At 42.9% G+C, this 17,312-nt stretch overlaps 1 protein-coding gene across 2 annotated transcripts in view; it reads left to right on the top strand.

Moving 5' to 3' along the window:
- The window catches only part of LOC143266776 (protein VCF1-like), a 463,727-nt gene extending 449,320 nt beyond the window's left edge, over positions 1-14,407 (top strand). The window contains exons 1-3 of one of the 2 annotated variants that reach the window (XM_076562436.1): positions 5,173-5,338; positions 5,646-5,742; positions 14,121-14,407. In XM_076562436.1, coding sequence (XP_076418551.1) covers positions 5,325-5,338; positions 5,646-5,742; positions 14,121-14,354 — 345 coding nt within the window. In that variant the 5' untranslated portion in view covers positions 5,173-5,324 and the 3' untranslated portion in view covers positions 14,355-14,407. Of the gene's footprint in view, positions 1-5,172; positions 5,339-5,645; positions 5,743-14,120 lie in introns of those variants that run through there. The other variant, XM_076562435.1, reaches the window with a different exon arrangement.
- The last annotated feature ends 2,905 nt before the right edge of the window (positions 14,408-17,312 follow it).

Genomic DNA, 17,312 nt, shown 5'->3' with positions numbered 1-17,312 from the left:
AACTCTATGGCTGTGGCAGGCTTCTTGCTATCTGTTTTTATATGTTAAATTAACCCATTTCTATTCATCTATAAGTTGCCACGTGGCTTGTGACTTACTGGAATCTTACATCATGCTTTTCCTCATGGCGGCTGGTAGTGTCTCCTTGACTCTGCTTTTGTGTTCCCCCAATTCTCCTCTCTGCTAGTCCCACCTATACTTCCTGCCTGGCTACTTGCCAATAACCGTTTTATTTTCCAATCAATCATAGCAACTCATTTATAGCATAGAGAACATCCCACAGCAGACAGTGGTTGCCTGTCTTGCCAAAACAGACAAGACTGAGTAGGGTTCATTGTTGAAAAACTGTTTCTTTTTTTAAAAAGTTTATTTATTTATTTATTTATTATGTACATAGTGTACCACCTACATGTCTGTCTGCATGACAGAAGAGGGCATTAGATCTCATTATAAATGGTTTTTAGCCACCATGTGGTTGCTTGGGATTGAATCTGGGTCTTCTGAATGGAGCAGCCAGTGCTCTTAACCTCTGAGCCATCTCTCCAGCCCCATGGATAATTGATTCTTTAGCTTGGCTGAAGGCTCTAAAATGGGAACAAAGAAACCTACCCATGCAATCTGGAATGTTAGCTGATGACAGGAGGAAATACGTCCTGCACTTTTCTCATTCTCTGTACAACTTAATGTGCCTTTAAGGCAATATTCCCATTGAAATGGGAAAAATGCAATTTCTTGACTGGTAAGCTACACATCCAACAAACGACAGTAACACCATTACAAAAGGTACATTTTCTCTACAATTACCAGAGATAGGAGAAAGATTTCCAATCTACCTGTTATTTTAAAAACGGTGATGGTAAACGAAGGAAGAGAGTAATAGGAATAATGATAAAAGGGGACAGAACAGGTATGTAAGCTTCTTTAAAGATATCATCACGGTATATGTTGGTCAATGCCTCCACATTTACATTGAAGCCACTGAAAGAAATAGTCCAAGGACCCACTAGCCGATGTGGGGCAAAGAAAGCTGAAGGTCAGTAAAGAATCTAAAGGCACCAACTGTCCTGGCACAGCTATGCCAAAGGGAGGTGAGAGCATCACCCAGAGCAATAGGGAACCTTTCAACAGTTCAGCAATGGACCAGCCATAATCAGCCTCTGGAGGGCGTGGTGATGGGCATCGGCAAGGAGCATAAGGAGGTTCTTTGCAGAACTGATGCTAGGCCAGTTCTCCTGATACAAAAAGCATAGAGAGGCTACTGTGAATCTCAGAAGACTCACTGTTAAAGTGGGTGATCTAAGGAACTCAGTTGGAATGTTTGGGGGGATGTTTATTTCCTTGTTTTCTTTCAGATAGTTTTTTTTTGTTTGTTTGTTTGTTTGCTATTTTGAGAAAGGATTTCTCTGCCTAGCCCTGGCTGTCCTGGAACTCACTCTGTAGATCATGCTGGCCTCAAACTCAGAGATCCACATGCCTCTGCCACCTGACTGCTGGGATTAAATGCATGCACCACCACATCTGGCTTCAGCGTGAATATTTTATGTGTGCACTAAGCCTTCCTTGCCACCCTGTCTCCTGGGATTTCTGTCATGTGGTCTAAAGTCTTGCTCACTGCCATAGAACAAAAACACCCCTGCCTGATTTCTACAGTACCTCTTTGCTTGCATTATCTGTGATCTGCCTGGACAAAGCACAGAAAATTGGAGACACAGTGGTTGCTGCGTTTCCCACTGCTCTTTAGATGTCCTTTTACATCTTAGGTTGCTTTTAGACCTATTCTACCCTACTTACTGTCTTCTGTTAAAACGTCTGTCCTTTACTGCTACCATCCCACACCAATTACTTTTAATCAATTATGGTTAAAATGCTAAGTAATGCTTGTCCTTCTACGACAGATCAGAGGGACCTGCCTCTCACTCCAGCCCGGGATATTAAGCCCCACTTATCACTGATAAATAATTTTCAATGCTGGAACTGTTAGTGCTATCTGGAGCTTCCCTTGACTCTACTGTAAATCTCCTTTGAATGTTCTCTGTGTGTGACTCAGACTCTCACACTGCACTTTGTCACAGGCTGTCTGTCTGCTTGTGCCTGTCAGCCTTAAGCGGCTCAGTTTGGAAGTCTCCCAAATGCCCTGGTTGTATCCTGTGCTTGGAGCAGTGCACAGATGCCTTGAGCACACTGCAGTGCCAAGACATGTGCATACCATCTCCAGCTCCAGAAGGTGCTCTACCTGCCAGGGTGTTCTCAAACAGCTTGAAGAGGTTTTGTATGGGTTTGCATTTTGGCATCAAAAGCAAATATACAGTCCTGGGTATACACCTCAGAAGGCTCTGCAGCCATTTCACCCAGGACAGAGGGCAGCACTTGCCCTCGTGGCCCAGTGGGATGGCTGCCATGGATGTAGTTCACAACACTCCATCAGCATGAAGGGTTGTGAAGTTACTGATGCAAAGACTGTTGCCACACCCCCATTCTTGCTGTATGAGCTGGCAGCATGATTCACTTTCTGAGTCAGCTTGCCCTCTGCTCCTGTAATGTTAGGTCCATGAGAAGAACTCCCTTGTGGTCTTTTCTGCCAATTTGGTGTCTGGGGTTTTGTTTTTCATGACCCCCTGGGCTAAGCTGGTAGCTTGAACAGGAGAGGGCAGCTGAGACAGCAGACTCCTAGAAGCAGCATCTGCTGTCCCTTCAGAGGCAGCAGCCCTTGTGGTAGCACCAGTGGCAGCAAGGGGGCAGTGGAAGAGTTCTTGGGACAGACAGGCTGGGGCAGAAAGGATGGGGAGCAGAAGGAGAGGATGAAACAAGGGACAACAGAAGGACAGAGGAGCCAAAGCACTGATGCTAAAGAAAGACAGAAGGCTGTGAGGAGCCAGAGATGGAAAAGGGTGGGATCCACCTCCCTGGAAGAGTTCCAGGAGTCTGGGAGGGCCAGAGGTCTTGAGAGTCTAGGTGTTGGACCTTTGACAATAACCCCTCTTAGGGCCCAAGGGTCCCAACACTATAGACCCTAGAGCCCAGTTGTTAGCCTCAAAGAACCGACCATCTAAGGAAGAAATATAAAACTTGGGATGTGGAGTGCTCCCTAGTCTGGTCCTCTCTGCTGCTCTGAAAATCAGGGATTATAATGACTCCATTGTCCTACAGACACTGTGGATGAAATCCTTGAGGAATAATCCTCCAACCAAAGTACTGGCAGCCAAAATTCTCTTAAATTGTTTCACTGGAAATAGAATTTAGTTCTGTTACTTTGCTTAATGGAAATAATATTAAACTTCCCTCTAACTTTTCTTTACATCCATTACTTCATCTCTCAACGGTCATATGAAAGCCTCTTTTTGCAGTAGATAGCAATTAACAACAAAAACTTCAATGGTCAACTTGAAAGAATAAGAGACTTGGGATGCTCTCCCCAAATGGGACATCTAAACCAAGAATCTGTCCCTTCCAAGTCTCAAGGACCGTCAGAGAAGAAGGGAAAGAAAGATTGTAAAAGTCAGAGGTGGACATTTTCAGGGGAAATTCATTTGCTCAACAGGACAGAACTGTGGCCCACATGAATTCAAAGGCAGATGTGACCATGTGTACAACACATTCACAAGATCAATCCGGGAAAAATCTCAGCATGGATTAGGACGCAGTTCCTGAGTTCACATCCCTAGCTGGGGAGCTATCAGCAGTAGACGATTGGGGAGGAATCCAGTTTTGTTAGGGATTTGGTTCCTGAGAGGAGACCTCTGCTCCAGTAGAAGCTCTTAAAGCCGTGCACATACAGGCACCATTCCATGGTCTCAGGAGGATGTTACAAAGTACATGAAGCTGGAACAGAAAGGTGCCAGGGGGCACAGAAGACAAATTTTATGGTAGATCTGATCAGAGAAAATCATGTGCATGAATGAAATTATTGAATGATAAAAGTGGTTAAAGGCCCTTGAGACCAAGCCTGATGGTCTATTTCAAACCAGATTGCATGGGACATTAGGAAAGGACCAGCTACAACAAGTTGTCTCCCAACTACCACACATAGACCATAACATGTGTCTGCATACAGACACACACAGAGATATAAACGTTTAAACGTAGCTTTAAATTTTTTAACTATATTGAATGCATTAATTTATGAACATATTCTTATGATTGTGGACATGATCCCTGCACATGAAAGCTTATGACTGAAGAATTCAAAAGATTGCACAAGTGTTTCATTTTCCTTATGCAGCTAAAAGTGTGTAAAATCAGTCTGCTTTGTACAAATACCTCAGGAAAGACACACACAGGCTATATTTTTTTTTTACAAAGTAAAAGTATATACAAATCTCCTTAATAATTTTATTCACATAGCATCTGTATCATGATGATATCATTTGATTTAGACATGCAATATCTCATTATTTTTCACCATATGAAATATTTTTTGTTAAAGAAATTTTTACATTAAATCACAAGTGCAACAAGTGTGGGTGTTTTACGATTTAGTTAATTGTCCACTTTAATTTTGTTCAATGGAAAGAGATGTTAGGAAAAATTTGCAAGTGTAATCGGCAATAGATTCTGCCAGTAATGTGGGTAAACACTTCTTTGTCTAGGAATAACTTCTGTATTTAAATTCTGGCTAACTTTTTTTTTTGTTGTTTTGTGTAGAGAGCGTTTCTCTGTGTAGTTTTGGTGCCTGTCCTGGATCTTGCTTTATAAATGAAGTTGGCCTCAAGCACACAGAGATCCACCTAACTCTACCTCCCAAGTCCTGGGATCAAAGGCATGTGCCACCACCACTTGGCTTCAGTTTAATTTTTTTATGTTTAATTGAAGAGTTTTTAATCTAAATGGGATACCTGTCCTTGACGTATTCTCATAGACACTAGAGCAAGATTAAAGACTAGGGAAAGTATGTGAACTCAGAAAAATATATGACAAATCAAACATATAGGAGTTATCTTTAATTAAATAACTGATGTAAGAATGCCCTTATAATAAATTATGGGAAATATTCAAGAATAATACTGTCAAATACCACAAACTAATTCTATGTGGAATGAGGGCATGGGAGGAAGATGTAAGGGAATGAAATATTTAAACACTTCTAGACACAGTTTCAGGGAAGTAATCAGCCACTGTGTCATGATGGCAGTGAAGTAGCTACAGTGACATAATAGTTGTCGCCATAGCAACAGGAATAATCTGACAGTACATAGGAAGTGTCTGTTCCTAGCCACTGGCTGAACAGACATAAGAGCAAATAGGCTCTAGAAGCCGCACCTGTCTTGAGAGCTGCCCTATGGCAGAGCTGAGAACCATATAATCTGGAACGGTTATTTCAGTGGACAATGGGCCTGGTCAGGTAGAGTTTCAACATTTGATTATAACGTCTTTATGCTTTTAGTCCTGAGCAGTGGTTCACATTAAGATTCTGATTGGGGAACTTGAACTTGGGCTTTGGGTGTACATAGAATTCCTGTTTGATATGTTTCCTCCACTGCCTAGTGCCATCTGCCTGCAGAATCTGAATCCATCAGAGCAGCTCTGACTGGTGCATACCCAGACAAGGCTGTGGATTTGGGTATCAGCACGGGGCTGAAAGTTAAGCACCCGAAAGATCAGTTGCTGAATGATGACAGATGTTCCTCTCCCTTTAAAACTCTTTTCAGGAAAAGGAGAAGAAATGACAAGGAGGAAGACACCCACCTTCCCCGTCATTCGAAGAGGAATAAGAAGGACCAGGCCCAGGACCCGCGTGCTATAGAGGTAGGAACTATGGCCACCTAGCTTCTACACTTGACTCATTGCCCGCTCTGTGGTGTTCATTTCCATCTCCATGAGACTAGAGAACCCTCCCAGATGTCCTCAGAAAGTCTTCTCCTTGGCTGCAATGGCTTTGAGGTAGAGCAGGATTTTCAGTATTGACATAATTGTGATTTCACTGTGCATCACAACAGAGACAGGGCTGTCAGAGAGGCTTTCCTAGGCACAACCAGGAGGAATGGGGTTCCAGAAATTCCTCCACCTTGCAAATGAGGAGGGAGACTCGAACCCCTTCTGCAGTTAGGATAGAAATAAACTGCAAGAACAGAGAGGCATGCTACTAGCTACACTGCTTTCTTGCTTTCTCCCTGAAAAACCTAAGAGCCAAGTGGGGGTTGTGTGAAGGGATTTGGGAAAGCTTTAGTGATGCTTGTGCTGAAGAGCTGGCATTTCAACCTCAACAGACTTCAATTTAACAACCAGTAAGTGGTAATGCAGCATGGTTTGGATGGAAGCATAACTTAGTGAGGAGGGAGCATTGTAAAGGGTTGCTGGACAAGTCTCATCAGGTAATGAGTAAGTATGGCTCAATTTTTCCTTTCCCGAACAAGAGATAAAAGGTCTATCAACAGGTACCTTCCTCTGGGACACAAACACAGGTAGGTTTTAGATAAAATATACCCAGACCTACCCTAGTCAAGCAAGGAGTGTTCTTGACCCACTGAGTTTTCTGTTGCATACAGTCACCTAAATATGAATACTGGCCTTTGTTTCCAAGGTTAGCATCCTTAGACCTCCATGTGTAAATCTTTTCCCTGGAACAAAGGTATGAAACATGGTAGTGCAGACATAAGACAGAAAGCTTTGGTACATGTCTGTCTTCCTGATAAAGAACAATGGCTTCACAGTGTTTTCCTGATGGCTGAGTAAAAGAAGAAATGGACAGTGTGCGGTAGCTGTGGGTCACTAGTACAGATCCCAGACCTTCACTCTGCTATTGATCACATGAGAACTGATGCTCAAGTTCCAAGGAAAAGAGCAGTAAGACAAATGGGAAAAATGCATTAAGGGCCTCTCACCTATTCCGGTTAGACTTCTGAGCATCCTTGATTTTCCCCAACTGTTGGGACTACAGCTCTTAGTGACACCACTGTTTTATGCAGGGTGAGTTAGGTGTCTGCTGGAATGTTTAGTAGCCTCTTACATTTCTTTCTGGTGTTAGCAGTTTGTGGGCCATGCTGGTTATTTTAAGTGCCAGCCGCACAGGACATGGAACCACCTGAGAGGAGATTATCTTTTTTTTTTTTTTTTTTTGGTTTTTCGAGACAAGGTTTCTCTGTGTAGCTTTGCGCCTTGCCTGGAGCTCACTTGATAGCCCAGGCTGGCCTCGAACTCACAGAGATTCGCCTGGCTCTGCCTCCTGAGTGCTGGGGTTAAAGGCATGTGCCACCAACGCCCGGCCGGAGATTATCTTTTTAATACTCTTCTGTAGTTTTTGAAATGAGATTTCTTAATCATCTTCACCTACAATCTCTGCCTGCAGCTCTACTCTGGATTCCCCAATCCAATTGCAGTCCAAATATTAGAACCTCCTTTCCACTGTGTATCCATGTACCTGTTACACTATTGGGGTTCAGAAACAAATGTCTCTCAGCCATACAGGAATGGAATTGCACAGAGAGCTGGGGTTGAAGGTAGAAAGATCTTGGATTCACTTGCTTTTCACTTAGGAAGCATTATCCAGTTCTATATCATGAATACACGGGGATTTCCATTTAGTGTTTGTGATGCTATTCCTCGATCACATTGTTCCTATGGCTTCTGTTTCCATTTTCTCGTCATTTGTATCATTAGCAAATTGAAGGTCTCTTTCTACCTCCTGCGGAGCCTGGAGACCTGACATCCTCCTCCCAGGTGCTGTCTTCCTTCTCTCCTGTGATTCTAAGCTGCTGTCTGCATCCCTGCCACCATTTCTCTGGCAGTTCCTTTTCTACAGCTGCTCACTGCACCCTACTTTCTGCAGCTGCACCTTCCTTGGCCATTGATTACACTGGAGAACTCAACCTGGGGAGCCTGCTAAACTCCATCCCGGGAATGTATGCTTACCCGGCTAGGAGTCCTCTGCAGTGGCTTGGATGTTCTTGTGTGTATGTACAGAGCTCTCAGTGACTCTTTCCTCCTCCACTCTCTGGGTACCAGTGCATGTTCCATGTGTTTCTGCCAACATCATCAAGATGAGCCCAGCCTGTTTGGGGATACTTAGCAAAACTCTGTGGGTGGCCTCCGTTTTCTTTGTCCTCTTTCCCTTCTGTCCATTAGAATATCTCTCTGTTCAGCTCAATGGAGTTCTCAGCATGAAACCCCAAGCCTCCACATGTTCTTGCCATGATGGCTCTTGTGCTTTCTATGGCTGGAGAAATTCTGTAGGGGCCACATACCCTCATCTTATCATCATGTGTCTGCCTCTCAAAATCTTCCTCACACTCCTGAGCTCTTGTTCTGCCTGTTAATATTCTGCCTTTCCTACACTGGCTGGTGCAGGTGACTTTCATCCTTTCCTTCTGTCATTAATTTTATTCTTTCAGATCATAATATAATTATATCTCCCCTCCCTTTGACCCCTGAGACCCATTCATATACCCCTCCTTCTTGCTCACTGTCAAATTTTTGGCCTCTCTTTCATTAATGTGATTACACACACACACACACACACACACACACACACACACACACACACTCACACTCACACACACACTCACACACACACACACACAAACACAAACACACACACACTCAGGGACTGAAAAATAAAGTAAATATAATCTTACTAAAGTCAGTATAACCTTACTTTTATGCATGTCTTCTGGACTGAACATTTGATATTGGATAAGCAGATGGTGTGCTCTTTTCTCTCACTGTCCCCTTAGATGCCCATAGGTTTTATTTTTGTTTCATTTTGTTTTGTTTTTATAGCATTGAGTGACTCAAGCCTTCCCTGTCCACTCTGGCACATCTGTTACAGTTGTTCTTCTGTTCATGCTTCGGACCTCTTGGTGGTGAGACTTTATGGGTGCAGTTCTGTCATTCCTAGAAGACAGTCTCACTGTAAACTCCATGATTCTCCGTTCTAACAATCTTTCTTCCCCTCTTCCACTATGTTCCTCGTGTCCGTTTTGAGGTGGCTCCACAATTCTGCATTTTCATTGATTGTGCTATTCTTTAATGGTTCTGTCTGTTGCAAAAGGAAGTTTCCATCATGATGCATGGAGACCACACTTCTCTGTGGGTATAAGGTAAATGTAGTTAGGGAATACGCTGTCTTGGTAAAGTGGCAGTTACTGTTTCTCCAGATTCCATTACTACTTCTACCCTCGGGTAGTTGGCTAGGTTTCCTGTTCCAGGTATGATTTCCCTCCTACTGATCAGGGCTGAAGGCTGATTAAGGGTCTGCAGGTTACCACTGATGTTTGTGCCACAGTTGCACCCTTAAGGTTATCTGACCGTGTTGGTTGTTGTGGTTCACAGGCTTCATAGCTGGGTAGGACTGCTGGATGCATCCCTCTTTTGCAAGCTTGTACTCAACAATGTAGTCAGCCATGATAGCTAGTCCTCAGGGAGGAGGCTTTCGGGTCAGTTCCAGCTCGGAGGCCTATCAGAAAAGGGTGAGATTCCTGCTCCATTAGTAAATACACAAACATGTGTTTGGGTAGATTGGGCATCCCAAGGGCATGTGTCTACCCAGGCATTCTGTCACAAGTGCAGTCCAAGTGAGTATGGCTCTGAGCGTACTGAGAAAAAAGCACCACAGGTGATTCTCTGTCCTGTCCTCAAATAGAGCTCTACCTGTTCTCTGCTGGCCATACAGCTTCTTTGGCTCTGAGGCAAACATGCAGACTTTATTAAGGCCTTGAACAAAGTATAACCTTGCCCATGCACATGCACCTGGGCCACATCATTGTTTAGCACACCTGGAATCTTTAAATGTTGAGGTGTTCTTCCCCAGATTCTTATTAAATACACTTTTATTTTACAGAGTGTGTGGACCTGAAAGGGTGTGCCCAAAACAATTGCTAAACTATGTTGAGAGTGCAAATAAACAAGAGTGGGCTTTGTGTGGCTGGAGAGATGGCTGAGCAGTTGGGAACAGTAGCCTCTCTTTCAGAGGACATGGATATCCATCCATACTGAGGGGTTTCCTTCCATGTGTAACTCCAGTTGGAGGGCATGCATCCCCCTGTTCTGACCTGCACAGGCACCTAAGTACTCATGGTGCACATAGCATATACTCAAGAACACATAAATCAATCAATCGTTGTTGTTTGTTTGTTTGTTTTCAAGACATGGTTTTTCTGTATAGGCCTTGCTGTCCTGAAACTCAGTCTGTAGTCCAATCTTGCCTTGAACTCACAGAAATCCAACTTCCTCACTCTCCAGGTGCTGGAATTAAAGGCATGTGCCACTACAACCCAGCCAATAAATCTTTTTTTCCTAAAGTATTGGGTTTCCTACTTGAATGGGCATTCTGAAGAGACGTTTCTGGGACCAGTCAGTACATGATATGAAGCATTCATATGTTAATAAAATTTTGGACAGTCTTGAAGCACTTCAGGTCTTTTATGTTCTGGGAAAAGAAGTCCCCTCTGAAACTGAGGTGTAGGAAGGTGAAAATATTTCTGCTATGAAGAGCAGTTTGGGCTGTCAACAGGGCAAGCCGAACAAGCAGTAAACCAATTCGCAGTTGGTCCTGCATCATAACTATTTCTTAATTCAAAGATTCCTGCTCAAGGTCATTCTCACAGCACGAGTGTTACATTGTCCAGGCTTTGTAACTGGGAGGACTCCTGATTAGATGAATAGCTCCTGTGGATGGAGAAAGCACTGCTGGCGAGTGGGAGGTTAGTCTGTCTTCACCACAGAGGAGCACACTGAGCACTCTTCCCAAGGTCTCTTCTCCAGCACTACACTTCATTTCTCTAATGTCTTGTTGGAAGTTAGGAGAAACTGAGTCTCACTTAGATTTTTATTGGCAGTGTGGTAGCATTCTGTGATTCAGTTACTTACAAAGTGAATCTTTGTCTATAAACCTCTTGCTATAGATGAGATGGAAAGTAAAGCTATCCCAAACATAGAAATAATGTTTTCCTGTCTCAAGCTGTATAAGTGTATGCTAGTTTGAGTCAGAAAGTTTCCAATAGCTCATATATATAAATGCTTGATCCTCAGTAGCTAAATCCGTTTGGGAAGGATTAGGAGGTGTGGCCTTGTTGGAGGAGGTGTGTCACTATGAGGGTGGGTTTGAGGTTTCAAACCCCCATTCCATGCCATTCACAGTTTGCACTTGCTGTCTGTCTGTCTGTCTGTCTCTTTCTCTTTTTTTTTTTGCCTCGTTGTTGTGTGTCCAGTTATAAGCTCCCATGCCTGCCTTCCTGCTGCCATGCAGCCTCCATGGTGGTCACAGACTCTAACTACCCTCTGAAACAGTAGGTCTCCAAGAGCGCTTCTGTAAGCCACCTTAGTCATGGTGTCTTCACAACAATAGAAAGTAACTAAGACATTAGTGTGTTTCCAACCAATTATTAGTGTTGGCATTTATTAGCTACCCTTCTAAGTTTTCAAAAAATTGAAAAATAGACATCCCATAAGAAATCAGGAACAGCCGGGCGGTGGTTGTGCATGCCTTTAATCTCAGCACTTGGGAGGCAGAGGCAGGTGGAGCTCTGTGTGTTCGAGTCCACCCTGGGCTACAGAGTGAGATCCAGGACAGGCACCAAAACTACACAGAGAAACCCTGTCTCGAAAAACCAAAAAAAAAAAAAAAGAAACTAGGAACTTCATTCTATACTGGCAAAAACACAGTTGTACCCTCCTTGTTACCAGAAATGGGCCGTGATACTCTATTTAATTAATATAAGTAGTATCATTTATTAATTAGATTTATTTCGGCCTTCTTTCTCTACCTGCCTGACTACTTGTCTGGCTCTCTGTTTTGGCAGGTTTTTGTACACATCTAGGGTTTGCCTGGACCTCACTATATAATCCAGACTGGCCTCAAGATCCTCCTACCTCAGCTTCCCAAGTGCTGGTGTAACAGGCATATGCTAATATAACCTGCAAGTTTCCTCCCTTGTAAAAAGTGTTTAGTGATTTCTAGTTGTTAATATTTGAGACACTGAAGTTGTAAAACCCATCAATGACCATTATTGTAATAATTATGCCTGTATACAACTGAGGTAAAAATTATATGTCAACTAGAAATGAGAGGCTGGTCATCTTTTGTTTTCTTCAAAATAGCTCTGAAGAATTCCTTTCAGGGCTGTGAGTTTTTCTTTAAGTTCTCATAGGCAGGGTCTCAGGTGGATAAATTTCACCTCAACATGACTATTTTGCTCAAGATGATCATAATCTTGACATTCTGATTCTCCAAACTCCACCGGTTCTACACCAGTGCTTCTCAGCACCTGGTGTGTTAAACTGGGCTTCAACCCAGTATTTCCTGTGTGCTCGGTGAGCTCTCTACCCATGTCACCATACCCTGAGCCCCTTAATGTACTATAACCCCTCTACATATGATACTATAAAATTCATGTCACAAGAGTGTAAACCAAATATGCTCCCATTTCTGATGGTTCCCCTACTTTCCATATTGTTCAGAATATAGTCCAGCAGAAAAATAAAGAATTAAGAAATAAAGAAATAAAGAAATAAAGAAATAAGAAAGAAAGAAAGAAAGAAAGAAAGAAAGAAAGAAAGAAAGAAAGAAAGAAAGAAAGAAAGAAAGGGAGGGAGGGAGGGAGGGAGGGAGGGAGGAAGAAAGGAATAAGAAAGAAATAGAAAGAAAGAACAAAAGAAAGAGAAAGAAAGAAAGAAAGAAAGAAAGAAAAGAAGAAAGAAAGAAAGAAAGAAAGAAAGAAAGAAAGAAAGAAAGAAAGAAAGAAAGAAAGAAAGAAAGAAAGAAAGAAAGAAAGAAAGAAAGAAAAGGGAAACCAGAGTGTGTACTGGGTGATTTTAATCAATGTGATAGGTTACATGGCTTTTGAGTGTTTATAAGCAAAACATACAGTAAAATTGCTACATCTAGATTTTTTTCACTGGAGGCCTTTAAGGGGTATAGTTTGTCTGGGTTCCTCTGAGACCTCTTTCACAAGCATAGCCCTTAAATCCATGGAGAGCTATTTACCAGTCACACGCAGAATCACTTGCCTTCTGTGTCTCTCACAGTCTTTGAATGCATGAATCTCATTGCACATATACTGCCATTGGCTACCTGTGGGTGATGTAGTGAGATGAGGATGTTGATGTCTGTCATTCTCAGAGCTACTAAGATGAAAAATGGCCTAATAAGACATTCAATACCAATATTGTCCACCATTTCTATTTAGGTAAGGGTCATTGTGATCACCTCCTCCCCCTTTCAAAGTCTTAAGATTAAAGCAAGAAGTCCATGAGTGTTCCTATACCTAAGGTATTGTAACCCAAGGTCCCATGCATGTGAGGAAAGCACTTTACCACTGTGTCGCATCCCGAGTCTACATAATTACAAAATAAGACACATTTTGGGGGGAGAATCACAAATAGTCTCACTATTATGACAGAGTGAAGTTATTTCTGTGAAAGACAATATTAAGAGCAAACACACAGTACAGAAAGCACACTGAACCACAAAAAGGAGACCAAGTGGTGTTAGTCATTAGAAATGCTGAGTGTTGGCATACAGCTGTCATTTAAAACTATCAAGGCATTTGGAGATATGAGTGGAGCCTTGAATTGCTATAGGAAGAACAGTTATGTCCACTCTTGGGGACAGGTATGGAAGGATCCTGTTATTTGTGTGTGTACCTGTATATATATATATATATATATATATATATATATATATATATATATATATATATATATATATATATATATATATATGGAGTTTTCCCCATTATTTCTTTGCCACATTGGAACGTGGACCTGCATTCCATCTTAGTTGTTTCATCAAATCCTATCACAGTCTGCAGCATTGATTGCTGCTTTCTCCTGGAGGTTGGGAGCACACTTCCCTGGTGCAGGTAATTGGAATGCATGGTACAAACAGGGCCAGAGGATATGTGGACGCATTTGGAGTGAGAAAGCCTGTGTTTGAACCCTCTCCCTGACATTCCCAGAGACTGGCCTTTGGGCCTGTGGGACATCTCTTTCCTGTTCTGTCAAATGGGTACCATTAACCACCAGCTTGAGCTATAGTGCTTCTGTGAGAAAGGAGTGAGCTCCCCAAGTGATTGCACTTTATAGACTGTGAAGCCTTTTGTAGAGCGTGATGACAGTAGTCTTCAAGCTGACCAGGAAATATTGACAGAATCATAATAGCCATCCTCCTTCTGTCTTTCTCCTTCCAGTCGTCAAGCAGTGATAATGAAAAGATCCACAGCAGCATCAATAACACCAAGAGAGAAAGTGTACCAGAGAGCAGCTTAAACCCGGACCATGCTGAACTTAACTCCGAAGTCCCCGAGTTCTCCGATGAGGACTATGTATTGGGCCAAGAACAAGGTCCTTACTCCCACATTAACCAGATCTTGAAGGAAGCTCATTTCTTCAAACTGCAGCAGAGAGGACAATCTCTGACATGATCACCTAGGCATCCTCCTCCCTTGTTTATAAAAAGCAATGGCATTCACATAAAGCAGTCTTGGCTTTTTCTGTATTTTCAGTAAGAGGTCAATGGGCATTTGTAATCTTTTGCTGTTTTGGTCCTTCATGACAGTTTGATATGTTTTCTGTCAAGCTTGGTGTGTAGTTCATGTTAAAATAGCAACATGAGAACTTCTCCTGATACTGAATGACTTATATGTCCAATTCAGGTTGGGTTCCAAGTCATTCATCTAGGGTCTATATTAAATGTCATTTTAAAATGTGACTCCTTCTGAAAAGCTAAGTGGCCCAAAAATGAATGTGTGGTTTTCATTAAAAGTTGAAAGAAGAAACAGCAACAAGAGACAAGCCAACACCAACCGGTGATGAGCATTGTGTAGGAGGGAGAATGTGACTGGTTCTCATTCTGACATGAATGACAGGGCCGCTCCTCAGAAGGGAGATGTTCTAGAGAAATCAATCTCTACTTATAATGATGCCAATGTCAGCCCATGCAGTTGTAAATGTGAAGCCTGTGTCTAGTAACTGCACTCTTTGTATTCCAAGGGAGAAGCCTTCTTCCTTTAATGCTCCTGTGTGTGCCCTTCCTACCTTGTGCAAAGCACTTGTAATTCTGTCAGAGAAGTGCATAGCAATGCTGTGGCTTAAGTACAAATTCTACTTGTGAACCGCTTAGGTATTGTTCCTTACAGTTCCATCTATTATGTCTAATGTTGATAAAGTTTAAGCTACTGGACATGATATCTGACTCAAGAGGTCTTGTAAAGCTGAGTGGGATGACTGTCTGTTCTATAACAAGACTTTCACGGGGAAGAGGGCATCTCACATCATCAAAATCCGTACAGTTGTTTGGGGCAGGGTGGGCCAGAGGAACACAAGGAGCTCAGCCTGCCTCTTCTTCCAGTGTGCTAGGATTCACTGCTTGTGCCGTCATGTCTAATCTTTCTTTTTTTTGTGATATATATTTTTTATTTTACAATACCATTCAGTTCTGCATATCAGCCATGGGTTCCCCTATTCTCCCCCCTCCCACGCCCTCCCCTTACCCCCAGCCCACCCTCCATTCCCACCTCCTCCAGGACAAGTCCTCCCCCGAGGACTGTGATCGACTTGGTAAACTCAGTCCAGGGAGGTCCAGTCCCTTCCTCTCAGACTGAGCCAAGTGTCCCTGCATAAGTTCCTGGTTTCAAACAGCCAACTCATGGAATGAGCACAGGACTTGGTCCCACTGCCTACATGCCTCCCAAACTGATCAAGCATGTCTAATCTTTCTAAAACTTTTATTTGTGTTTGTTTTTATAGTCGGGCTCTGACCATGTGACCAAGCTGGAACTGGAATGACTATGTACCTCCAGCTGGACTCAAAGTCCTGGAAATCTGACTGCTTCATCTCTTGTCCTGTGTCAACACCTTACTGTCTTTTGCAAGTTATTTAACTGCTCATCACGAGCCTATGTCCTAACAGATCCCAAGTCCTTATTAGAATGGTGTAACCTCATCCTCCACAACGGTCCCTCATGTGAAGTACAATTATTTTGTAAGTAGCCAGCAGGCAAGTGAAGGGATCCTTTTCCAGTGAAGAATCAAGTAGCTGGAACAAGGAAAGAAGGTTTTGCCAAGGGTTATACGAGGCTTGTTTTTAGGGAGTAAGGACCTAACTGGCCTCTAGGAACAACCTAGTATGGGCTGTACTCCAGTGAGTTCCTCCCAACACCCCTTGAGACAGAAGTAGGGTGAGCTTTAGAAGTCAGAGGCAGGGAGGGAAACATGACACCCACCTGTCCATCAGATCCTGAAGAAAGTGGCAGGAGTCCATGAGCAGCTTAAGGCACACAACTGCAGAGAAAGAACACCAGAGTTGAAAACCAGGTCTTTTCAACTTATTACAAACTCTCTCTCCTCTAATGTAGGTGGGCTGTTGTAGGCAAGGCCGGGTGATTCTAGACACTTCAGCAGGAGAAGTCCACTCATTGCATTGTGAAACTAGACAGTATTTAAGCCTAGTGATGCCATCCATGATGCGTACATTGGACCAGAGACTGAGAACAGTCTCTCTCTTCCTTTCTTCTACTCTCTGCTTCTCTGTCTGCCCCATCTGCCTCTCTCTCACACACACTGTCTCCCTCCATCTCTGACCTTCACTCTCTCTCTAGCTCTCCCTCCCTCCTTCTCTCCCTGACTTTACTCCCTCCATCTCCAAATCAAGAACTTTGACCTGAAACCCACATCCTCTGGTGGTTCTTCATACACAACTACTATTAGATGCATGGAGGAATTCAATGTCTTTAGTCGGGGTTGGCTTGTCTATTCATGGCCACAGACAAGAGGGTATCTTGACTCAAGTTATGCAAGAAGGAATTTGAGGAACAAACTTTATGGTGGCCATGTTTGTACCCATTGAATGATGCCTGGACAAGTCCTAATGGGCAGAGGAGTTTCTCATGTATTCTTCCATGATGTCTTATCACCAGCATTATTGTAAAGTTCCTCGGTTGGGCCACTGGCAGATGGCACTGGTTTCACTTTGTGATTTTTCACTTGGGAGACATGACCATCACCTGCATGGTATCACAATCCTTTCTACCTACTTTCACATGGTCCCTGCTGCAGATTAACATGATCATTAGATCATTTCCTCTGGGGAATCCTTTTCTGTCTACTTGACCACAACACAGAACGGACTGAAACAAAGGTTGCTTTGAGCTCTCCATCAAACACTAACTTACAGGATTTTCTGAACTCTTGTGCCATTCTCTATATTATCATCATTTTCCCATATCCTGTAAGATCTGTGTAAAGAGGTCATTTGTATCTGCACCAATTGAGGCAGATTTCTGAGCTGACTCCAATTACCAACTGTTATCTCATCCTGTAATGCTTAGTATCAGATGTGGGTGATTGTGATCAGGGTGAATTCTGAAAAAAAGAAATGGTTA

Source organism: Peromyscus maniculatus, chromosome X (genome assembly GCF_049852395.1).
Source record: "Peromyscus maniculatus bairdii isolate BWxNUB_F1_BW_parent chromosome X, HU_Pman_BW_mat_3.1, whole genome shotgun sequence".
Classification (NCBI taxonomy): Eukaryota; Metazoa; Chordata; class Mammalia; order Rodentia; family Cricetidae; genus Peromyscus; species Peromyscus maniculatus.
This window is presented reverse-complemented; position numbering and strand designations above follow the sequence as displayed.